Source organism: Myotis daubentonii, chromosome 8 (assembly GCF_963259705.1).
Source record: "Myotis daubentonii chromosome 8, mMyoDau2.1, whole genome shotgun sequence".
NCBI classification, from domain to species: Eukaryota; Metazoa; Chordata; class Mammalia; order Chiroptera; family Vespertilionidae; genus Myotis; species Myotis daubentonii.
The window spans coordinates 8,022,759-8,047,670 of record NC_081847.1 but is presented as its reverse complement, the minus strand read 5'-3'; the positions used below and the strand labels follow the sequence as shown (position 1 = coordinate 8,047,670).

The 24,912-nt window shown below is 50.6% G+C and overlaps 1 protein-coding gene across 1 annotated transcript in view; it reads left to right on the top strand.

Moving 5' to 3' along the window:
* The first annotated feature begins 421 nt into the window (after positions 1-421).
* The window catches only part of CASS4 (Cas scaffold protein family member 4), a 36,447-nt gene continuing 11,956 nt past the window's right edge, over positions 422-24,912 (top strand). The window contains exons 1-2 of the mRNA XM_059705240.1: positions 422-1,110; positions 20,569-20,991. Of these exons, the coding sequence (XP_059561223.1) occupies positions 1,075-1,110; positions 20,569-20,991 (459 nt within the window). The 5' untranslated portion in view covers positions 422-1,074. The remainder of the gene's footprint in view (positions 1,111-20,568; positions 20,992-24,912) is intronic.

Below are 24,912 nucleotides of genomic sequence, written 5' to 3'. Positions count from 1 at the left end.
CCTGCAGCCTTTCCGAAATGACCCCCCTTCCCCATCTCTGCCCTCTCCACCCACCTCCGCTTCAGCCTGCCCATCTCCCTTCATTCTGTAGGATCACTGTTCCTTCCTTGTTGTCAGCTCCCGTCAGCAACACATCAGTTACTTGGTCCAGGAAGTGAACTTTCAACAATGATAACAATTTAAATATGGATTGTCTCCGCCAGAAGTCGGTCCGCTATTTTCGTGGCAGCTCCTTCCGGGTGCTCAGACTTGTGGGGACTGCACACTGGGCAAGCAGCCCACAGCCAGTGAGTGTCATCACCGGAAGGGAGCAGAGAGGCGGCTCCTTGGAGGTGGAAGGGTGGGTTGGTGGGACTTAACAGACAATATAATTCTATTGCTATGGGCTCAGCATAGCCAGGTGCAGTCAGCACCCAGGAAAGGTGACCATCAACTGTTGGGTGCAAAGACCAGGAGGTGGGCATGGGGTCAGGGCAGGGAGAAGCATGGCCCCGAGTGGGGAGAGCCACAGGGACAAGGTCCTTTAGGGCCGTGCCCGGACTTGTTTTCTCCTGGCCGTCACAGGACAGTGTTAGGGGCAGGGAGGGGGAACACGGACCGCTCTCAGAAAGTTGGGCCCGTGGCCTCTAATCGGAGAAAAGAGCTTGGTCTGCTTGGTGTGGGCTGATCCACAGTGTTCCAGGGATAAGCATGCTACACGCTCACACTCTGAGCTTTTCAAAGTAGGAACTTCCACATACAAAGCAGAAGAGTGTTGGTGGGTTTTTTCTTTTGTGGTTTCACACAGCGAATGTATGACAATCTCTATTTATAAGCGAAGTGAGCCGTTCGGGCACTGGGGAGCAAGTGTGGCCAGGATTTCTGGTCCCCCCTCCTTCACCCTTTCATTTTTTCTCTTAGCCTGCTTTCCAGAAAGGGGGCTGCTGGGAGAGTCTGCTTGACTATTTCCCGTGCTGTCAGCTCCACAGAATTCCATTTCTGAGAACCTGCCCGGAGCATGCAGTGACATTGCGTAAGCCGCCTCCGGAGCGGGCAGTATTAGCCGTGGCGCTCAGAGCGACTGTTTCACCCAACATGAGAGGAGCGAGCGGCATGGAAGGGGCGCCCAAGGTGAGTGATGGGGGCCTTCTGAGTGGGCAGGGGGCAAACAGCCGGCAGCGACCAGTTTTTGTTCTGAGTTTAGTGTGTACTCGTAACATGTAACTTTGCGATGGGAAGGTTTCATGTCAGTTTAAGTGTAGAAAGTACTTCAAGCTCCTTACCAGTTTGACTCGGATGAAAATTACTTTCTAGCAGAAACCAGCTTCTGGGGTTGGTAACACAGTCTATCCCTTTGTGTCCATTCACCTTCTAACAAACTTCTTGAGCGAGTGAGACCTCAGCTCACCCCGACCTCTCCTTTCTCGGGACCCCGAGCACACTCAGTGTCACTCCCAAGTGTCCTGAGGATCCTGCGCTCCTGCCCCACCCTGGGCAGTCACTGTGGGTGCTCCTCCTGCTACCTTCACGTTAACTTTGGTATTGATCTGTGTGAGCGGAGCTCCAGGCTGGGACTTGAATCCAAAAAGAAGTCACTATTTAGGGAGTAGAAATGACTACAAAAAAAATAAACTTGCTCAGATACAAGGAAAGTGAAGCTCAACGGTTACTTTGCTACACCTTTTAAAAAAATATAAGTAGAACAGGAAAATAAGGAAACGGAACATTAAGTGACGAGTCTTCTTATATGAATTAAGTATATGTTACTTTTTATTCTAATAACTAGGTGTCATTAGTGGAATGTATAGTGGAGGTCGGGGTGAGCTGAGGTCTCACTCGCTCAAGAAGTTTGTTAGAAGGTGAATGGACACAAAGGGATAGACTGTGTTACCAACCCCATAGCTGAGTAACGCATGACATCCTCTCGTATGTAGGTCATGTGTAAATATCTTAGCTAGAATATTGTACACAACTATTTTCTTTGAAAATGTTTTAAGCCCTAACCAGTTTGGCTCAGTGGATAGAACATCAGCCTGCGGACTGAAAGGTCCCAGGTTTGATTCCAGACAAGGGCATGTACCTTGGTTGCGGGCACATTCTCAGTGGGAGGTGTGCAGGAGGCAGCTGATCGATGTTTCTCTCTCATCGATGTTTCTAACTCTCTATCCCTCTCCCTTCCTCTCTGTAAAATATCAATAAAATATATAAGAAAAAGAAAATATTTTAACCATGGGGAAAATAATAATTTAGTAAACCCCTGCATATCCTTGACTGAGATTCACCAATTCCAGCATTTATTTTATACTAGAGGCCCAAGTGCATGAAATTCATGCATGGGTAGTGTCTCTAGTGTCTGCTGGCTGCTGGCCGGGGCCTTCCTTCATTCCGTGCCACCCCCTGGTGGTCAGTGCACATCATAGCGAGCGAGCGATTGAACTTCCAGTCGGTCGAACTCCCAAGGGAGTTTACATGTTAGGCTTTTATATATATAGATGTTTAGATACTGGCACACAGTTTTTGTCAACCATTTGAAAACAAGTTGCACCTATAATGACACTTCCCCACATCTGCTAAAAACAAGGACATTCTCCTACACAACTCCAATATCAGTGTCACATCCAAGACAAATTACCATCGAATTAATAATTCCATCCTAACATTCAGCCCACATTCACATTTTCAAAAAAATACCCTTTCTGGCTTTTTTGGCTGTTATTTGTTTGTGTGTGTGTTTTTTCAAGACCACATGCTGTGTTGTTTGTCAGCTCTCTGTCATCTTTAATCAAGAATAACCCACTGCTTTTTATTTTTTTCATAACATCAATTTTTTTTTTTACTAACCCAGATGTTTTATGATTCAGATTTCTTATGTGCCACCTATTCTGCCTAGCTAATCTCTATAGCACTTGGTAATTTGTAATTAACATGTATGTGTGCATATAACTTATATTTGTTGCTCCCAGCATCGCCATAAAGCCCTATTATGACTATTATAGAGATAATAATAACTGTCGCTTTCTGGCTGTCCGTCCACCAGGCCTGCTGCACGTTGCATTACATCCTCACACCTTCAGGAAGCGGAGGTGTTATTTTAACCCCATTTTACAGACGAGGAAAGTAGGGTTCATTGACTTGCCAAGGCCACACGCTAGTGAGTGGAATGCCAGGAGTCAGACCCAGGCAGACGGAACCCAGAACTCGGCTCTTAACCAGCTCACTCTCTCCCGACCCTCAGACCAGCAGCTGGCAAACTTTTCCTAATGACCCAGATGGTATTTTATGCTTTGTGGGCCACCTACAATCTCTGTTGCATTTTCTTCTTTGTTTTCACAACAAACACTTTAAAAATATAAACTCATTCTTCACTCTCAAATCAGTCTTCCAGATTTGATTGACAGATCATAGTGGCCAACTCATGTCTTTCTTGGATGCATAATGTCTCAGCTCATGCCGGCTACTCCGCCCAATGGTGGAGTCTTGATCCTAGTCCAGGGACACACTCAGGGAACAGTTTCCTGGGTGCACCTACACAACTGTCAAAGCACAGAGAAGATAATATATCTCTAAAGGCTTTTCACAGACATGAGCAGTTACTGAAAAGGGTTGAGCTTCTTGCCTTTTGCAATGAAAAGTGCATGTTAGAGTTGCATTCATGTTAACCATTGATCCATTTCATTAGTTTTCCTTTTTGATATTTTTTTTAATTAATTTAGAGAGAGGAAGGGAGAGGGAGAGATAGAACCATCAATGATGAGAAAGACTCATTGATCAGCTGCCTCCTGCACATTGACTTGCCAATCCCCCTACTGGGGCTCATGCCCACAACCCAAGCATGTGCCCTGACCAGGAATCGAACTGTGACCTTCTGGTTTATGGGTCGATTCTCAATCACTGAGGACACCGCCCAGGGCACCTGATTAATTTTAATGCCTGACTTGTTCAATTGCTGTTTATATGGTAATGCGGTGCTTAAAAGGGCTGTCCTATGGGAGTGATGCCTTGGGCTTTACAGCAACCCTCGCATCCTGGGGCAGCCAGATGGCCCTTCTGATCCTGACTGGGCTGCGTGCACCAGATGGTGGCAACGACTGCTGTTTCAGCTGTTCCCTGATGTTGCTGTTGCCAACCAACAGTTCCACGTCGGCAGAGCTTTCACCTTAGTGTGGAGCAGATTTGTAGAATTGACTTTTATTATATTTTCCCCCAGTTGTCTTATAAAAAACAAGGGGACAAATGGAAGAGTAGACATGATGTTAGTGATAGGAAACGCCGGCCTCAAACGGTATGGTTGCAACTAAGATAGGCATCATTACACGTGGCAAGGGGGTAAATCTCGCCTGTCGCTCACAGGCTTGTTGGACTGTAGCTGATGGCTTCCCTGTTCAACGCCAATGCAGAAATGCTACAAAATTAGGTCTAAAACACAAGGTGAATGAGTGACTTTATTGTATGGAAGTCCTTGTTTTGGATTTTTGGTCATTGGAAAAGTGATTTTTGTCTGAGTGTGTGTGTGTGTGTGTGTGTGTGTGTGTGTGTGTGTGTGTGTCCACGCACACACCCCATTAGAGGCAATCTTGATCTTTTTGCACAGACATCTTATCTCACTGGGGCAAATGTCCAGGACTTGAAGGAGGATTACTGAGGTGCTCCTTCTGTGAGGAGGAGCCCTGTCAGGCTCCCCTTGACCTATAGCAGCTCTGAGATAGCAAGCAAAACATTTTAAAGTCAGTCTTTGTCCAAGAAAGGTCTGTGGGACCGTGCGCAGAAAACTAACTCAACCGTGGCCCACAAGGCCCTGCATGGAGTGCTCCTCTCTCGGCCACCATCTTGTCTTCACTCATCAGGATCTGAATTTGTCTCCCTTCTGGAAGGTCAGCTCCATGAGGGACACTGGGCTTTCCTGGTCAGTGCTGAATCTTGGTGCCTAGAGCAGTGTCTGCACATAGTAGGTACTCAGTAAGCACCTTGCGTTGGGTTGTGTGTGAATGAATGGGAGGTTATAGGACAGTGATGGCTAACCTATGACACGCGCGTCAGAGGTGATACGCGAGCTCATTTTTTTGGTTGATTTTTCTTTACTAAATGGCATTTAAATATATAAAATAAATATCAAAAATATAAGTCTTTGTTTTACTATGGTTGCAAAGATCAAAAAATTTCTATATGTGACACGGCACCAGAGTTAAGTTAGGGTTTTTCAAAATGCTGACACGCCGAGCTCAAAAGGTTCGCCATCACTGTTATAGGAAGTACAGATGGAGCCCCTTCTGACACAGCCTGTCCAGAGGCAGGAACTTCCTAGTTATCAGTCGTCATCCGTGACTCTCAGCCCTCTGACCCTACCTGGCCCCAGCCTGAACTTCCACGGAGCCTAGATTTCTGAGAAAAGGCCCCTTCCTTTCCCCGTGGTCAGATGTGGCCTTGGATTTGAGCTTTTGCAATTGAAGTCAAGGTCACGAGGACCTATGGCTTCATCCCTTCATCCACTTCCCAAGGCAGAATATCCCAGGCATAATACCCAGCTAGAAAACACAACTCGCTGTCCGTTGTAGCCATCACTCACACATAGTTATTGGGCTTGGAGGTTTGGGTGATCAACACAGAGCAGACATTCCGTGGGGACATATAACGTCAATAAGAGACTAAATGGGCACAATGATTTCAGGTGGTGAAAAACACCTTAAAGAAAATAAAACAAGATGATCTGATAGAGGTAATGGACAGAAAAGGGCTTCTCTGGAGACCTGAGTGATGGGAAAGGAGCAAGTAGAGGGAACAGCAAATGCAAAGGCCTGAGGCAGGAGTGGATTCAGCAGAGCAGAGTATCTGTAACAAGGTCAGTGTCGTTGGAGCAGAGTACACAAGGGGCGAGAATGGCCAGAAATGAGGTCTCGGGCAAGCAGAGTCAGCCTTGTAAGAACTCGGAAGTGCATTCTAATTGCAAAGGAAGCCACCGGTCTATTTAAAGCAGGAGATGACATGATCTGATTTGTGTTTGTGAGCGCTTACTCAGGCTGCTATGCAACCAGAGGGCTGTGGGCGGGGAAGAGCAGAAGCAGGACGGGGATCAGGAGGCGTGCAGGTGCCTTAGTCCTAGTCCATTGTGGGTGGTCCCAGGCTGTGCTCAGTGGACACGGAGAAGAACCGTTTGCTCTCTCTTTTGAAAAAAAAATAAAACGTTTGGTGTTTGAGCTGGTCAGGAGATGCGAGCAGAAACAATAGTAAAGGAAGGTGTAATAGCATGTATTTAACAACGTATGTTAGCTACCTTTTTATTTTATTTTTTAGAAATTGTTCCCCTTCCTGCCCACCCCCGCACCACCACCACCAACCTTATTTCTGTTTCTGTTAAGACAATATGCCTTGCATTCCTTCCGCCGATAGTGAGGGCCTACCCCGTGCCTGGCACTGTTCTTCTTTTTCTTTTTTAAGATATTTTTTATTGATTCAGAGAGGAAGGGAAAGGAAGAGAGAGAAACATCAATGATTAGAGAGAATCACTGATCAGCTGCCTCCTACACGCCCCACACTGGGGGTCGAGCCTGCAACCCGGGCATGTGCCCTTCACTGGAATCAACCTGGAACCCTTCAGTCCACAGGCTGACGTTCTATCCACTGAGCCAAACCAGCCAGGGCCCAAGCACCGTTCTTAATGCCACAGAGGACAAAGGAGTCCCACCCTCTCAGCACTTAATAACTTGTCATGGGAGTTAGTAAAGTGTCCCTTACAGCACATTATCCTTCCCCCCATGATAACCTTTTTTTTTCCCCCCCCATGATAACCTTTATTTTCTTAACACTGTATGTACTCGAGAGCTCACTCTTTAAAAAAAAAAAAACTAAACAGAGCACCATCCCACCCCAAGAGTTAAGTCTGCTGCAAACTCTTCAAAGGAACATCGCCCCCAGGATCATGGAAACAGGGAAGTGACCACAGAAACGTAGCTGGTCATTTGGGTACTGTGATGACTAAGGGTGGAAATGACCGCGGCCTGGAGAGGAAATAACTGCAGAGGAAAGTGGGAGGCTGCGAACAGAGGCCGCGGCCAGTGAGATTCTAGGCACCAGCCCGAGGTGCAGAAAGGGGAAGCGAACATTTTAGGAACCATTTCCAAATGCATTGCTCATGAGCCGCTTGTTGGCTGGATGGGAGAGGCTGTTGGTACACACGGTCCGAGTCCGGGTGTCCTCCGGGCCTGGGGCCTCTGCCTGGAGGCTCGCAGGCTCTTAGCCCTCCCCTCCTCCACATAGCCCACAGGGACCATGAGGAGTTCCTCACAGCGGAGCCCACGGCTCTTCCGCGCTCCCTCCTCCAGCTGTATGTTAGCCAACGTCCCTGAGCTCCTCTCTTTACTGTTGCTGCTCCTGAGAGTCCAGAGCAGCTTTTGTTTAACTACTGGCCAGGGATCCGTCTTCCGAAGGAAAGGAAGCAGTGGCCCCTCTCCCTTGGTCATATTAGCCACCCGGTGAACAGAAAGGAAGATGTGCCTTGTGCAATGTTCTCTCAGGCTCAGAATTTAAACTCGCCTGGAAGGGCGCAGGAGTCTTACTAGCAGAGTATGTCTAGCTGCTTCTCTCCTGCACCCTGTTCCCAAAGCGAGGGCTCAGCGACTGGAGGCGGCAGGGCCAGTGGCTCACAGCTGCTCTCTAACCTCCCGGTGAGGCAGGCGAGGCGCTGATCTGCCGCCCACCGCTGACAAGATGAATAAGCCCAGTGAGCTGGAATCAACTCACGCCAACAGAATGGAGCTTAATACCAGCGCGGCCCCTCGCTTGCCCGATGCCCCTGAAAATGACCCCGGGGGAGAGAGGATTCTGTGCGCAAGCTGGGCCTTCATTCCTCTCTCTGCAATCCCTGAAGTGGCTTCAGATTCCTCCTACCCAATCAGATGGAAAAATCACACCCGACAGGGACACCCAGGATGACTTTAGGTGCGGTACACGGTCAGGTAGAACAGTTTTCAAGGTTAGTTATATATTTTAATATTTAAAAACCCTCACCTGAGGATGTGCTGCTCTATTGATTTTAGAGAGAGAGGAAGGGAAAGGGAGAGAGAGACCAAAACATGGAGGTGAGAGACATCTATGTTGCCTCTCGCACGCACCCCAATGGGGGATCGAACCTGAAACCTGGGTATGTGTCCTGACTGGGAATCAAACCCACGACTCTTCAGTGCATGGGACGACATTCCAACCCACTAAGCCACCCAGCCTGATGGTCAGTTATGTATTCTCATTCCCATTAGAAAAAGCCAGAACAACTCAGCAGACCTGCAGTTTCATACAGAACACTGCTTCGGGGACATACGTTGTTTTTATTAGCTTAATTTAATATTTTAAGTTTAAAAAATGTACAAATGGCACATGGATATAGTTAAAGATGCATGAAGTTGAAAAAACACAGTCTTAGCCATGGCCAGTTAGGCTCAGTGGATAGAGCATCAGCTTGCAGGCTGAAGGGTCCTGATTCCATTGCGGTCAAGGGTATATACCTTGGCTGCAGGCTTGATCCCTGGCCGTGGCCAGGGCACGTGCGGGAGGCAACCAATTGATGTGTCTCTCTCACATGTACGTTTCTCTTTCTCTGTCTCTTCCCCTCCCTTCTACTCACTCTAAAAATCAATGGAGATATATCCTCGGCTCAGTGAGGATTAACACCAAAAAAACAAACAGTGTTAGACAAAGCTTTCTCCTAGGTGGGGTTGGTATAATTGTTTACGACCAATCCAGTAACACACAGCACTTTCTATTGTCTCCATGCCTTTCCTCTCCTTTCCCTTCAAAAAAAGAAAGAAGGAGGGAAAGGAAATGAGGAAGGAGAAGGGCCTACCTGAGACTTTCTTTACTCCCTCTGATGGCTTTCGAGAATGGAGAGACGAGAGTAAGAAGGGAAACATAGAATGTCGGCAGCTGCGGCTGGATGGGGCCCTGGACGCTGCCTCCCTTTCAGAGGAGGAAACGGTTACTCGCCCTTCTCCCTCCATGAGTTTCTCACAAGCAAAGACCGAATCCTCAACCACTGGCCTCGCTCTCCTGCAGCACTGCCTGCACCTCCTCTTTCCAACCCAGTATCTTAAACAGTGACCCAGGCACTCCGCTGCGAGGAGTGGACCTGGGGGAGGCGGCGGTGGAGAGACACGCTGGGGTCCAGGGCACTGCGGGCTGCAGAAGACGGTTTGGTGGAACATGGGCCACCATGGGCCACATCCAGATGCCTCAATCAAGGCCCGGGCCATCTCTCCTGTGGCGTCACCTCAGTCCTGAGCTTAGATCAAGCGCCTGGCTCACCCCGTCGCCCCAGCGCACATTGTCAGACACGCAGTGGGGTTAGCAAGCGACCGTGGAATCTCTGAGGCCCTGACAGCGCATTTCCGCAGGCTCCCCACGAACAGGACTAGGGTGTTCATTCCAACAAGATGATCTGGTCAAGACCCAAACCTGCTGGAAAGCCGCAGTATTGAGGCCTCAGGGGAGAACACGGCTCATTGCCAGTGGGTGGCTTGGGAATTTTTCTGGCCATAGCCTCTTCCTCAAAGTTTCGCGAGTGGGCAGCGCTTCCTGTGGCCGCGGAAGTCCCTCAATGCGGGGGCCTTTTCACCGGAACCACCAGCACGAATCCAGGAGGGGTCCCCGTGCAAAGGGAGGGTGGAGAACTCAGTTAAGGGTTGTGCTGTTCGCGGAATCCAGGGTCACTTGTAGAGGTGTTCACATTTGTCTTTTTCTCTCGGATCGCATCTCATTTCCAAGTTCTCCAGGTTTATTCACTTCGTTGTCCCCAGTGCCTGTAGATAAATTCGCCTCAGTGGCCATTTGCGCCCGGATGGAAAGGAGGGGGCGGTCGGGAACGTCCAGGGAGTGTGTGATGAACCGACCCCATCCCTCCCCGGGGCCGCTGGCTTCCGCCCAGACGCCCCAGCATTCCCGCTCGGCTACCGCAGAAGGTGCCCCTTCCAGAGTTTCCCGGGTCACGGAGCAATCACCTTTACGAATAATTTCTTTAAAGGATGAAGGTGAATGTGAGTGTCTGAGTTTCTCTTCTCTGGCGTCCACGTCCTGCTTGGAACACTGAGCTAGCAGTGGGAAGGAGCCCATGACTTGGTATTTCTTGATTTTCCCCCTTAAGTTTAGGGAAGTAGTAGGTTAAGATGTTTCCCAAATTATTTCACACCAGTGGCAATAATTGAAAGTTGTTAATGTTCCAGGTTTTGAAGTGAAAAAGAGAGAATTTATATTATGTTTAAGAAGTTATATTCTACTCAGTTACGTTTTTCTCGTTTCGCTTAAATGTTACTTTACATATAAAAGTAACTGGGGAAAGGGCATTTCAGTTCCATGACTTCAACCGTTTCCTGCACACTCTGGAGCCTCTCGTTCTAAAATGTTTCAACTTTTCCAAAAGGAGAACTCGGTGTTCCCAGCCTCTCTGGCAAATCAGGGTCGGCCGCAAAACCACAGCAGTTTTCTCTCAGCGTCTCGCGTGTAAATCTCTGCTCAGTTGTTTCAAAACAGCTCCAAGAGCAGCAGCTCTTCTTCTGTTGGCGATGATACAAGAACTTATTAGCTGTCACCTCATTATAAAAACTCTGTGAGAATGAAGCGCAGATGGGGGGCGGGGGGTGAGGAGGGGAGGACTGTGTCAAGGCCACAGCCCTGCACACGGATTCCCTCTGCCCATCAGCCTGACACACGTGAGGGAAGTCACTTAATAGATTTGCAAACCCCAGGGCCTGTTGTGACAGTGAGACACACCGTGCTGCTGTCTGAAGCGACGTGGCTCCTGTCACTTGTGGAATTCTACTTTTAAACGCTGATATGGAAAGCTGCAATCACAAGGAAAACAAGTCAAGGTCACGCTTCTTTCTTGGACACTGTGTCAGAAGGAGACGGTTTAGGAGGAGGGAAGGGAGAGGGAGGGGCAGAAGGAACACAGTGAGATGGAGGAAACTAGAGAAGATGAGCGATAGACGAGGCGAGAAGGGAGAGGAGGTGGCAGGTCGTGTGGTATTGCCATCTCACCCGCAGACCTCACAACACCCACGTGCAAGGAAAGGAGCAACGGGTCACACCCGCTGCCTCCCCCCATGTCACCCACGTGCGACACAGCTCCGGTGCCCTGCGCCTAATTTCCCATGTTGGCAGCATGTCTCCGCAGGGGAGGCCCTCCTGTCTGGTCCGCTGTTAGTGCAGGACCCAGATCTGTGCAGCTGGCTAAAGGGAGGCGGGCTGTTTGTGCAGGACCCAGATCTGTGCAGTGGCCAAAGGGAGGCGGCGCTGTTAGTGCAGGACCCAGATCTGTGCAGTGGCCAAAGGGAGGCGGCGCTGTTTGTGCAGGACCCAGATCTGTGCAGTGGCCAAAGGGAAGCAGTGCTGTTTGTGCAGGACCCGGATCTGTGCAGTGGCCAAAGGGAGGCGGCGCTGTTAGTGCAGGACCCGGATCTGTGCAGTGGCCAAAGGGAGGCGGCGCTGTTAGTGCAGGACCCAGATCTGTGCAGTGGCCAAAGGGAGGCGGTGGGGTGGTGGGAAGGGCAGCGCGCCTCCCGTTGGCCTGGACGTCCAGCTCCTGTGGTTCCCGGGGCGCCTGCAGGGATCCCCTGCTGAATCCCCCTCCCGCAGCCCTCGCTGCCTCTCTGTGTGCCTCAGACGGGCCCTGCTCTGGAGGAGCTGGAGAGAGGAACACACAAGGTCAGCAGCTTCTGAAAAGCCGTGAGCACTTCTCAGCATCTCCCGTGGCGGGATTGGCGCAGGTCCTCTGACGGTGGGGCCAGGGGAGCTGTGTCCGCGGTGTGAGTTGCCCTGAAGTTCAAGAGGGTTTCCCAGGTGCGAGGTGCCTCTGTGTGCCACGTGCCCTCTGCCAAGGTTAAGACTGGCCGGGAACTGGCTGGGAGTGGGTTGGGCATAAGCAGCAGTGACCCCTCAGAGCTTCAGGTCACCAACGCGGAAGCCGTGTTCTTCCACAGGAAAGCATCCTTATTAAAAACTAGATTTTTATATTGGAAAAGCAGAACACGTGCACGTGGTTTACACAATTTAAACTGCACCAGTGAACACAGACTGAAAGCATGTTTTCCTTTAATCCCAAATCTCTAGTGTCCTGGCCTCTGGTTCCCTGGCCAGAGGGGGAGAACCAGTGGCTTATGTAAACCTTCCAGAAAGATGCTACATTCATAAAAGCACAAATGAAGGCATACGATATACACAGTTTCTCATCTTGCTTTTTTTTAAGTGAATACTCTATTTTTACATTGTTCTAGGTCTGCTCATGAAAACCCTACCTTATTCTTTTTTCAGGGCTGTATAGTATTCCTTTATACAAAGATATCATTATTCATTTAGGTTATTTCCTGAATTTTGGTGCAGAATTAAATTCTGGTAAATAAACCCACAACTGAACCAAGTGAGCTAAAATGTTTTTAGCCGCTTGCCATCCCTCTCTCCAGCAGCACACCCTGTCATGCACTCATCTGTTGCCGTCTGCGCTGGAGTCTAAACACTGATTTGTAGGCGAAAAGAGCCAACTCTGGAGTCAGAACGGCCCATGTTCCAATCCTGGTTCTGTCCCTTTCTCTCTGAGCAACCTCAGGGTACTTACTCTCCCCCGCCCTCCCCTGTGCTAGCTTCCTCACCTCTTAAATAGGATATTAGTATCAGTACCTGCTTCAAGGGACAGTGACTCTCAAGTGAGATGATCAATGCTAATGATCGCAATCCCTGACTGAGTTTAAACTGTAAGGCCTCCTTATTAACAAGGCATCGGCTAAATAGTCAGCAGTAAAACTACCACGGTGCCTGACTCAATATCCATCCAAAAGGCTAGAGGGGATGTAGTTGCTCTTGGATTAATTTATAGGAAAATAATCCAGCTGACACCGACAGTAGGTAGCTAAGAAGTCTTTAGTGTGTGCGGTTTGCAAAGCCCAGATCCTTCCCAGGCCTTTGCTGCGACTCCTTAGTAAGTGTCTACCGCTCTTTCCACTTGCCCCAGGTTACTTCACAGAACACTGCTACCCTTCGAAATCATGTAGATTTTCTGTGTCTTCCTCTGAGCTGTCCCTCCTGTCTTCCTTCCCCTTTTTGGAAAATGTGGGTGGGAAAATGCAGGTGGTGAGGGAATTTTTCTTATGTTCTTGGAACTTCTTTTTTTTTTTTCTTTTTAAAACATGATGAGCTTTTAAAAAAAAGGAAACATTCACAAGCCAACACATTGCAGCATTCTGTGTGCTTTGATCTTCCCGAGCCTGCCCTTGTATTTTCATAACTTGAAACGCGTCCCAGCACATTCCAGGGGAGAAGGCTGTCTTCGCAGATGATCAGAGAGCTTTCTGGCTTCTGCACCGACTCCTGGGGTTCCAGGCTGGGCCCAGCCACCCTGGGAAGAAAGATACATCACCATTAGTTCACTGATCTCAAAGCAAAGGCTGCCTGGGGGACTTGCGGGGTTCACAGTTCCAGGCAGCGGAGGATTTGAACTAGTTGCAGGGTGTGCGTTTAAGAACGTTGTGATTTATCTATAGCTACTCTCCCGCGGCCCTCCTGGGAGAATGTGAACACTTACGCCGCCTTCCCCTGAGACGGACAAGAAATTCTTACAAGTCAGTCATGGAATCTGTGAGAAGGAAGTTAAAATGCCTAACACGGACTTTTTCAAGGGATTTTAATAGAAGGAAAGTGTCCGTCTGGTTAACATTGGGGTTCCATGATGTAGAGAGCAGGGGCCCAGCACTCGCTTGCCCGCAGGGCCCTCCACTCCCCACGGTCTCTTGTCTGGGGGGCTTGTCATTGACTGCTTCCTGCTAGGAGCTGTGACCATGCGAGATGATTGGCCACAGAAATGATAGCATTTGGTGACTGATGGGAACCATCTGAGAATGTCCATGCTCCTATCCCCGGCAGCAGCCTTTGACCTGAGGAGTGCAGGGTTGGAAGGGGAGCACTGTGAAAAGAGGGAGCAGCGGGCCTGGGCCCGGGGCTAATCTGACCCCGGGAGGGACAGAGGGAAGCAGCAGGAGAGGACAGACTGAGCCGCGCCTGGGAGCAGCCTGCGGTCCTGGACGCGACCCAGCAGTGGCTGCGGGTGGGTGAGCCACCGCGGAAGACAGAGTAGAGACCCTGTCCCTCTGCTTCCTCCTTGTCGGATCCCCTGTGAGTTTCTCCTCCTGTTTCACCCTGCCCATCTCACAAGACTCATCTCCAAGGTCACGTGCAACTTTCACCACCTCCTCCCTACAGCCACCCTGAATCCACCCTCAGCTGAGCCCTGGGCATGGCCCTCAACCGGGCCCTGACTCGTCCTGACTTCCCTCTGACCCCGCCCCAGCACCAGCAGCCAGATATAAACAGCAACCAACACAAAAATCGAGCCCCAGGTCCCCGTGAACGTCTCTGAAGCAGCCTGCTCATCTTTCAGTTCCTTTAACTCCCTACTGCCCACTTCACACACACTCACACTCACTCCGCTCTCCCACATTTCCTCTCTCTCCCACCCTTGATCAAGTTCCTACTCACCCCCAGTTCCCACTCCCACGGCCCCATTCCAGGTAACTCTCCCTAAGCCCTCGCCCATCATCACTTCCCAACTGCACCCACAGTTTCTCATAGCTTCTCGCGTTTTCCTTCATTGCTCTTACGAGAAGTAGAAGCCCTATACAGTTGGCATCCACTTATGGGCAGATTGCTTTCAATGAATAATGGACCAGTGTTTTCCCAAAAACAGTTTCTTTTCTGCAGCTTACTTTGTTATAAGAACACTGCATAATATACACAATAAAAAAATATGTGTTCATTGACTGTGTTAGCAGAAACGCTTCTTCTGCTCAACAGTAGGCTATTAGTACTTAAGTTTTGGGGGAGTTAAAAGTTATGTGTGGAATTTTAATGGGGCGGGCACCCTGACCCCTACATTGTTCAAGGGTGAACTGTAGCTACAGTATTCCTGCTTTGCCAGTGTATTTATTTTTTATTAGAGTGTCCTCCACGGGAATGGGCATTGGGGTGAGATCAGGAACCGTTTTGTTCACCACCATATCTCCAGCACAGCAGCGGGTACAGAGTAGCTGCTCAGTATGATCTTGATGAATGAATGAATGCGTGAATGAATGGATGAATGGATCCCAGGATTCTCCAAGTATAGCTCATTACCCCCAGAGCTGATCGCTGATTCAGCAGAGGTGAGCACATTGCATCCGGCAGGTGTGTGAAGGCCTCCCCGGGGAGGTGAGCGTCCCCATGAAAACAGGGAGCCTCTTCTTTGCCTTTGTTTCCCTAAGCTCCCTCCCCTTCTTCCTTCCATGTGTTTATTCATTTTCCTTTCTCCTCTCCCAGCTGTCGTATGAAGTGGGGAAATTGGTTAAGAAGGTTTCTTCCATGGTACCCAGATCTAACTAGCTGTGTGTCCACAGGGAATAAGAATATAAATATATATCATTTTTCATCTCAAATATTTATACAAATGTTTCCAAATTAACACCTTATTGAAAAATACAGAGGCAATTGTGATTGTTAGGAGGTTCCTTTGCTGAGGCTTGTCGATTGTGTCCATGTGTTGTCCACACAGAGGACAATGTTTGCTGCTCTTTTCTTGTTCATCCCACACTGCTGGCCTAGAGAATTACCAGCTCTCAGTCCCATGAGGATGGGGAGGAGGAGTGAAGCCTTGTGGTGGTCAGGGATGGCCTCTGCAGGAGGCAACTCCTGAGCTGACATCCGGAGGAGGAGCTAGTCATGCAAAGATCTGAAGGAAATAGTTCTGGGCAGAAAGAGTAGCAGGAACAAAGGTCCTGGGGTGGACACAAGCTTATCAGTGTGACTGAGCAAAGTAAGAAAGCAATGTGGCTGGAGGGAAATTAACAGGAGTAGTGGGCCAGGCAGGGCAATCAGGTGGGGAGTTCAGGTTTTGTTCTAAGCAATTGAAGGTTTTTAAACAAGAGGTCAACCGCTGTTATCTATATAATAGAGGCCCACAACAGTAGGCCTTCCTTCCCCCGGCTGCCGGCACCAGCTTCCCTCTGGCACCTGGGACCTGAGCTTCCCTCACAGCCCCAGCTTTGTCTGGAAGGTCGTCCAGTCTAATTAGCTTATTATGCTTTTATTATCTACACTAATAAAAGAGAAACATGGTAATTGGCGTACGACCGCTACCCTTTTCATTGGCTAATCAGTGAGATATGCAAATTAACTGTCAGCCAAGATGGCGGCCGGCAGCCAGGCAGCTTGAAACTAACATGAGGCTTGCTTGCCTCAGTGACGGAGGATCATTGGAGGAAACCAACGTTCCCCGCCTGCGGCTGCAGGCCTCTGAGCCTGCAGTTTCAAACATTGTAACAAATACCCCGGACTTCAGCCAGCAGATTCACAACATTGTAAGCAAAGGCCAGAAACCCACTTTCAGCCCAGAGGCCTAAGAGCTGGAGACAAGCCTCAAGGTAAAGCTGGCCCAGAATAAAAAAAAAAAAAAAAGAAAAAGAACAAAAGGAGTGGTTGGGAACTTAAGTCACTCCCAGCCTGAAAACAGCCCTCAGCCCCTCACCCAGACTGGCCAGGCACCCCAGTGGGGACCCCCACCCTGAAGGGTGTGTGACCAGCTGCAAACAGCCATCATCCCCTCATCCAGGCTGGCCAGGCACCCCAGTGGGGACCCCCACCCTGATCCAGGACACCCTTCAGGGCAAACCAGCCAGCCCCACCCATGCACCAGGCCTCTACCCTGTATAGTAAAAGGGTAATATGCCTCCCGGCACCGGGATCAGTGTGACAGGGGGCAGCGCCCAAACCCCATGATCACCCTGCGGCTCTGTGTGTGACAGGGGGCGGGGCCCCAACCCCCTGAGCAGCCCTGCTCTGTGCCTGATAGGGGGGAGCTCCCCAACCCCCCCCCCCTGGGCCCTGCTCTGTGTGTGATGGGGTAGAGCCATAACCTCCCCATCGGCCCTGCCCTGAGTGTGAGAGTGGCGGCGCCCCAACCCCCTGATCGGCCCTGCTCTGTGGGTGACAGAGGGTGGCGCCCCAACCCCCTGATGGGCCCTGCTCTGTGGGTGATAGAGGGCGGTGCCCCAACTCCCTGATGGGCCCTGCTCTGTGGGTGATAGAGGGTGGTGCCCCAACCCCCTGATGGGCCCTGCTCTGTGTGTGATGGGGGCAGCGCCCCAACCCCCTGATTGGCCCTGCTCTGTGCATGACAGGGGGTGGCGCCGCAACCTCCCCATCAATCCTGCCTTGAGTGTGACAGGGGACGGTGCCCCAACCCCCCAATTGGCCCTACCCTGAGCGTGACTGAGGGTGGCATCACAACCTCCCAATCTGCCCTGCTCTGTGCATGATGGGGTGGCACCCCAACTCCCCAATCGGCCCTGCTCTGAGCCCGACCAGGGGCTGCACCTAGGGATTGGGCCTGCCCTCTGCCACCCGGGAGCAGGCCTAAGCCAGCAGGTCGTTATCTCCCAAGGGGTCCCAGACTGCGAGAGGGCACAGGCCGGGCTGAGGGACCCCCCCTCCCCCCCGAGTGCACAAATTTTTGTGCACCGGGCCTCTAGTTATAGATATAAAAGCCTAAAGGACCATTTCAACGGAACGACCAGAATGACTGGAACAACCGGTCACTATGATGCACACTGACCACCAGGGGGCAGACGCTCAATGCAGGAGCTGCCCCCAGCCCATAGGCCCCAATTGCCAGTGGGGGCTGCTGGCCAACCTTCCGGTCCCTCCCCCCAGACGGCAGGTCCTGATCGCCCGATCGGGGCCGGGCCCCGTGTTGGGACAGGGAACCAGAAGTAGGTGGCAGCAGATTCGGGATACGAGGGAAGGAGGAGGGGCAGAGGCAGGGAGGCAGGGAACCTGATTGGACCTGATTGCTGGCCAGGCCTAGGGACTCACCTGTGCATGAATTTCATGCACTGGGCCTCTAGTATATGTCATAAAATATCATCCTGGCTGGTGTCTGGAGCATGGATTATCAGAGGAAGGATGCAGTAATGTATGTGAGGAGAGCAGAGTCCAAGTCACCATAGACAAGTCATTTGATCCTCAGTTTCCTCATCCGTAAAATGGAGCTAAGAAAACCTCTGAGGCTTCTGAGGATTAATGGGTATAATGACTTCCATGTACCCAACACAAAACAGGTCCCCACTCAATCGAATCCACTGTTATCTCCTCTTTCTAGGTAACACCCCAGGACTTCTCACACGTGTTTAATTCTTTGCTTTGTAACATAAAGTTTGATGGTCTTTGTTATTAAAACTCTGAGACATTCATTGGTTGCATGAGGTGCCCAGAGGCAGTCCCTGCCAGGTGTAGGAAAATACCATACCAGAAGGAATCACGTTACTGCAGCATATTCAGGGTTTTTCCTTCGCTGGGAGTTTACATTCTCAAGGCGTGGGCTGGTCTTAAGACAGCAGGCCGAAGGTGCAGTCTACCGTGTCTCCAGAATAAGGCTGTTGCTGCCGGTCTTAGACAGCTGTGGGTGCCCACAGGGTGGCTGTGGGTGCCCACAGGGTGGGTGACCGCACAAGCCCATTGTTCTCTGGAAAAGTACCCCTGCCTTTCACAACAGGCAAACCCGCCAGTGAAGCCGATGCCAGGCCGCACGCTTCCGAGCACCTGTGCCTCGCAGCCGCGGCTCCGCCTGAAGGCACACAGACGCCCGAGAGCCATCTCAGAGCGTGGGCTGTGCTATGTACTCGTGGGAGTTAGGAAACTGTGCTTTTGTGTTCCCTTTCTTCCCGATGTGGGCGATGTGTAATTTTCCAAAAGGTAAAATCGCAACTCTTGTGCAAATAGAAAATGAACTCATGTCAAAGATTGTGTTTAACTGATTAACGAGGGAACCAGACAAATGTGAAAACTGGGTCAAAGAGCATCGAGGGTCTCGGTGTCTGTAGGCAGTTAATAAAGGAACTTTAGGATAGAGTTGCAGGGCTACGTACAAATTTGGTTAAAGTCTGACAAGGTAATAAACCATAATCTTCCAGGATATCTTCTCCTACCGAACACAAAGTATTTGCCTATTTCACTGGAAAAAATTGTAAAGTAGCATGTAACTTCACTTGTCTTGAACTCTAACCCATACTCTTTTGTTTTTAATATATTTTATTGATTTTTTACGGAGAGGGATAGAGTTAGAAACATTGATGAGAGAGAAACATGGATCAGCTGCATCCTGCACACCCCCTACTGGGGATGTGCCTGCAACCAAGGTACATGCCCTTGACCAGAATCGAACCTGGGGCCCTTCAGTCCGCAGGCCGACGCTCTATCCACTGAGCCAAACTGGTTAGGGCTAACCCATACTCTTGATACGATTCCAAAGCCCTGTTCCCTCTAAATGCTTTGTCTCTGCTGGAGTCTCCAAGTGGAGCCCCACGCTCCCTTGAAACCTGCTCACAGCACATTCGAGGGACAGGAGCTGAGTGTGGGGACTAGCCAGGCTGAGACCCATCTTCTGGACATCGCAGTGGCCATTGTCACTGAAGGCCACCTGGAGGGAGGGCCGAGTGTCATGGACAGCGTCCTGCTTCCCTCCTCTCCACAGAAATAAGAGCTGTCATCTGGTGCCATGTGTCACTTTCCCTCCAAAGACCTGACTTTGGGGCATCACATGACTCACCCTTATCCACCCATCAACGCACCAGGTAGCCATCGAGCACCTACTGTGCGCTGGGACCTATATACCCTAATTCTCCTATAATAAACATGCATTGATATATAAGGAATGATTATATTAACCCCACAGAAACAAACTACCTTCATTTAATTACAGCACAAAGTTCTAAGGAGAAAGGAGCTTAGCCATCGCTGCTGTGGCAACAAGGTGATTTTACTTTTTATTTTTTTAGGAGTGTGTAGCTTATGGAAAGATCAGGTCTCTGAGAATTAGGGAAACAGACTGGATTGCATCCTGGCTGTGTCACCATAGACAAGTCACTAACCCGCTGAGTCCTAGTTTCATCATTCATTCATTAATGAACTTTTTTTAGCATCTCCCTCTCCACCGGTCCAGGCTTGCCTCTGGGGACAAGAGCAGCAAATAAGCGAGATATGGTCCCAGCAGACATGGGACTTCCAGTCCAATTCAGGAGAAAAATAACAAGAACCAGACAAAGAACGATGTAATAATTATGATAGTAACCGGCAAGCTTTACTGCGCACTTCCTAAGTACTTGCACTTCAATGAGCTTTATACACATCAACCCATTTAATTCTCACAAGAACACCGTAGGGTAAGATAGTTATTGTTATTCCCATTCTGCAGACAAGGAAACTGAGGCCCAAAGAGAGTAGCCAATTTGCTCAAAGACACACAGCCGGGAAGTCAATCAGCTATATAACTGCCAGGGCCGTGAGGGCATGTTAGGGAGATTGGACCTGGTCTCAGGGTGCAGGTCAGACTTCCCTGCGATGTGACATGTCACCTGAGCCCCCAAGGATGAGTAGGAACGAATCAGGCAAAGAGCAGGGACTGGAGCCCCTGGGGACGAGGAAAGGAGATAAAATAGCAATTGTGAAGGGCTCCAACGTGCCTGACTGAGCGGTATCGGTGCAAGGGTGGATGGCAGCAGTAACAACAATGAACTCTTTCTCCCTTCTCACCCCCAGGCGCTCTTGGCCAGGGCACTTTATAACAACGACCCGGACTGCTCTGATGAGCTGGCTTTCTGCAAAGGAGACATCCTGACCATTCTGGAACAACACGTGCCGGAAAGCGAGGGCTGGTGGAGGTGTTTGCTCCACGGGAGGCAAGGCCTGGCCCCTGCCAACCGCCTCCAAATCCTCTCGGAGGCCCCCGCAGACAGTCCCTGTCCCCCTTTCCTGAGACCCCTGGAGGAAGCTCTCACCAGCTCCAAGGAGGCCTCCCAGGTGCCCACCCTGCTGAGCTCCCCACCTCCAGGCCCTGTGTACGAGCCGATGAAGAGCTGGGTGGCGGGGCCCCCGCCACACACAGTCCAAGTCTACGAATTCCCTGACCCACCTGCCAGCGCCAGAATCGTCTGTGAAAAGATGCCAAGCTTTTCGAAACAGGTGAGCATATTTCCAAATGAAAGAGGTAGGGCATAGATGGATCCAGAGACAAATGGTAGGGGAGGGGGGTTAGAGAGCAACCAAAGGACTTGTATGCATGCATATCAGCATAACCAATGGACACAGACCCCGGGCGGTGGGGGCTTGCCGGGCTGGGAAGGGATGGGGGAGGGGGTCAACTGGGGGGAAAGGAGACTATGTAAAACTTTAGACAATAAAAAAGGAAGGAAGGAAGGGAGGAAGGAAGGAAGGAAGGAAGGAAGGAAGGAAGGAAGGAAGGAAGGAAGGAAGAGGTAGGGCTAGTGATGTGTGACACCCAGGGGCGGGACCACCCTTTAATCACTGGTGCCCATCAAAGCAAACGGGCCAGTGAGACCCAGACGTCGGTGTGATGAGGCGTGATGATGTAGTGGCCTTCCCACCTGCGATGCCCCAGCTCCCCAGGCACCCACACTTGGTGGGAAACTGAGCGTTTAGTCCAGCTGTGCCACAAAGTGCTGTGGGCATGCGTGGTGGCCGTTTTCACCCGAGGTGGGAACGGTAGGACAGCCAGTGATAAATGGGGGGGTTGGATTTCCATGGGTTCGAAGGCAGGTAATTACTCATCAGCTTTAAAATATATATTCCCTTCAACCCAGAAATTTTACTTCCAGAATTGCTACAGAAATCCACAAGAAGGCAAAGATATATCTGGATGGGGAGGCCATGCCACTGTAGCATTATTAGTCATAAGGAAAAATCGGAGCTGCCTAAGTGTTTGTTAATAGGAGACGGTTCATAAATGTTCATACTCCTGCAACAAACTAGCAGGCAGTTGTGAACAAAAGAGGAAGTAGTTTGTCCTGGCCGGTGCTCAGTGGTTAGAGCACCAGCCTACAGACCGAAGGGTCACAGGTTCAATTCCCAGTCAAGGGCCCGTGCCTGGGTTGCAGGGTTGCTCCCCGGCTCTGGTCGGGGGGTGCGGGAAGCAACTGATCAATGTCTCTCTCTCTTTCTCTTTTCTCTTCTCCCTCTCTCTCTTTCTCTTTCCCGCTCTCTCCCTCCTACTCTCTCTAAAAATCAATGGAAAAAATATCTTTGGTGAGGATTAACAACAACAAAAAAGATGAAGTAGTTCTCCGAGGTGTTTATATAGGGGAATGAAGAGCCATTCAAATAAAAACCAAGCAAACAAAAACTAAAAATTAAATTCGGTGTGTGTGTGGTGTGTGTGTGTGGTGTGTGTGTGTGTGGTGTGTGGTGTGTGTGTGTGAGTGTGGTGTGTGTGGTGTGCGGTGTGTGTGTGTGTGTGTGGTGTGTGTGGTGTGTGTGGTGTATGTGTGTGTGTGTGGTGTGTGTGGTGTGTGTGGTGTGTGTGGTGTGTGTGGTGTATGTGTGTGTGTGTGTGTGTGTGTGGTGTGTGTGGTGTGTGTGGTGTGTGTGGTGTGTGTGGTGTATGTGTGTGTGTGTGTGTGTGTGTGTGTGGTGTGTGTGTGTGTGAGTGTGTGGTGTGCTCACACATTGGAAAAAATGCACGCCACCAGTGGTTACCCTTAGGAAGTGGGATTGGCCGAGGAGAAAGTGAAAGAGGGCCTTAAGCAGGGCCCTTTATTTTATTCACTCCTATGTCCCCAGCCCAGGACCGTGGCCGGCCTGGGGTGGGCACCTGTAAATATTTCACGAACTGAGAGATTAGGAAGTTGATGTGTGTTATAGCACAGTGTTCATTACACCTGAAATTCTTTTTTAATGGGAGTTTTTTTTAAAGACAAAAAGAAGCACCCAGTAAATGCAGAGTGAAAAAAAATTAAAGAAGGGAAGGAATGGAAACAAAAAAGGAGAAAGATAATAATGCGCTGTTTTCCCCAAGCCCGCGCCTTCATGAGGTGCTGAGAACACAGAACAGATTTGCAAGGTCTGCAGCCACGGCGGCGTTCCCTGCCACCGTGCCTTCGCTTTCAGCTCCAGCGACAGTCCGCCTGGCACAGCTCTGGGCAGAGGGCCTGACAAGGCCGGTGTCCGGGAATGTCCACTCCCCTTGGAGGTGCTGGGGGCCCAGGATCGTCATGCTTGCGACACAGGCCTCCGCACACCAGCTCCCAGCACCATCTGCAAACAGGGAGGTGCTGACTCCTTAAAAGGCTTTGAATACTTCAGACGTTCTGACTCCCTGGGCTGCCAGGCAGAGAAGCAGGCAGCTGTCCCACAGAACAGCTGCCCCTGGGCACCGGCTGCAAACCCCCAGGAAGCTGGCTGGGCCCTGCAGCAGCCTCTGGGGTGGACCCAGGTCCTCCCCTGGAACAGCTGGGGAACTCGGCCTGGACGGGGCCTGGCACGCCCACCTCCCTCAGGAAATGCACGGGGCCTGTGCTGAAGTTAATTTTTCTTTTCAAAGAGACAAAAGAAAGGGAAAAAACGAAAGCCATTTCCCCTTCCCAAAAGGAAAACAGCGGGGATGCGCACAGGTCACCAGGTGTCCCTAACACCCAACACGCTGCCCCGTGAACGTTGTTGAATGGTTGGAGCGAACAGACACAACACAAGGCTTCCTAGCCGTGGACTTGCACTTCTAGCCTGACACCTGCTGGAACGGGGAGGGTGGGTGTGCTGTCTCAACAGGAAAGGGCCAGGGCACGCGCTCTGAGCTCTGTCCTTGAGTGCAGAGTGTCCGCGGTGAGAGCCCCGGCCCGAGTGGGCTGCAGAATCAGACAGAAACCACAGCTGCCGACGGGGAATTCAGAAACCAGGGGCTCCTCGCCAGGCCTTTTGAGGTGGACCCCGTAAACCCCCGGGGAACTTTTCTACTTTCATTCCCGCTGAGGTTCCCTCCGCGGCTGCCTGTCCACCACCACCGCCCTCTTGTTATTGCCTCTGTGCTGGGGGGGTCTTGGAGAGCCCGTGTGGGGCTCGGGATCAGGAGTCCTGGTTGACCTGCCCACCTGGGCCATCACAGGCGTCACAAGGCCCCTCCCCGCTTCTCTCTCTCTCCCTCTGTGCCACGGGAGCTGCAGACCGATCATTTCTAGGATCACCTCCAGTTGCACTGTTTGGTGATTCTAAGTAATTTTGCTGCTGCTTCTACACAAGAAGGAAGGAACAGAAGCCAGGGACAGATAACAAGTTAGGAGTCCCCCCACCCACAGAGCAGCCAACATCTCCCGCTTGTGTAATCCGGTGGTTAGCCCTGCATCGGAGGCTGCCCAGGAACACGCCCTGAGCAGAAGCGGTCGTTGCTAGAACAAGGCCAGGGGACCCATCTCACAGACTCCCCTACATCTGGTCAGCGATCTCCAGGTTCAGGCTGGCCAACAATGAGCCAGATGGTGGAGACGCCACTTTTCTCACGTCGGCCCAGCAGAGGAACTGCGTGTCAGCATCAAGATTCTCGATGGCTGGAAGGCACCTCTGTGGACCCTTAGGGTAGAACTGCCCTTCATTTTACAAATGAGGAAACTGATTCCTAGGGAGGGAAGAGGACCATCCAGGGCCACACGGCCGGTGGACACTGAGATTAAAGTGTCCTTGTTGGTCTGTGTGTCTGTCTGCATCCGTGCTGCCAACACCCAGGACGTGACCCCCGCACACCCTCCACCTGCATTTACCTGACTCTGCGGCAACACTGTCTGCTCTTTGCATTCATTTTTTAAAATTGAAGTTTAGCCTACAAATCCTAAAGGTACAGCTCAGTTACCAGGATTCAGATCAAGAAACAGAACAAAACTAAAAGCAAAACAAAAAAGTACGAGAACAAAGCCCCTCACGCCTTCTCCTGGCCACTTCCCCCTGGGAAACCACTGCCTTGAGCTGTGTTTTACTTTTTATTCCAACTTCCTTAATACCGTGCACTGGCCTGACTTGTTAGAGTCACCAAATGAAGAACGTATCTGATTTTGGTTTAAGTTCAGAGAAGGGAATCTCGTGTTTCAAGTGAGAAGGGTGAGA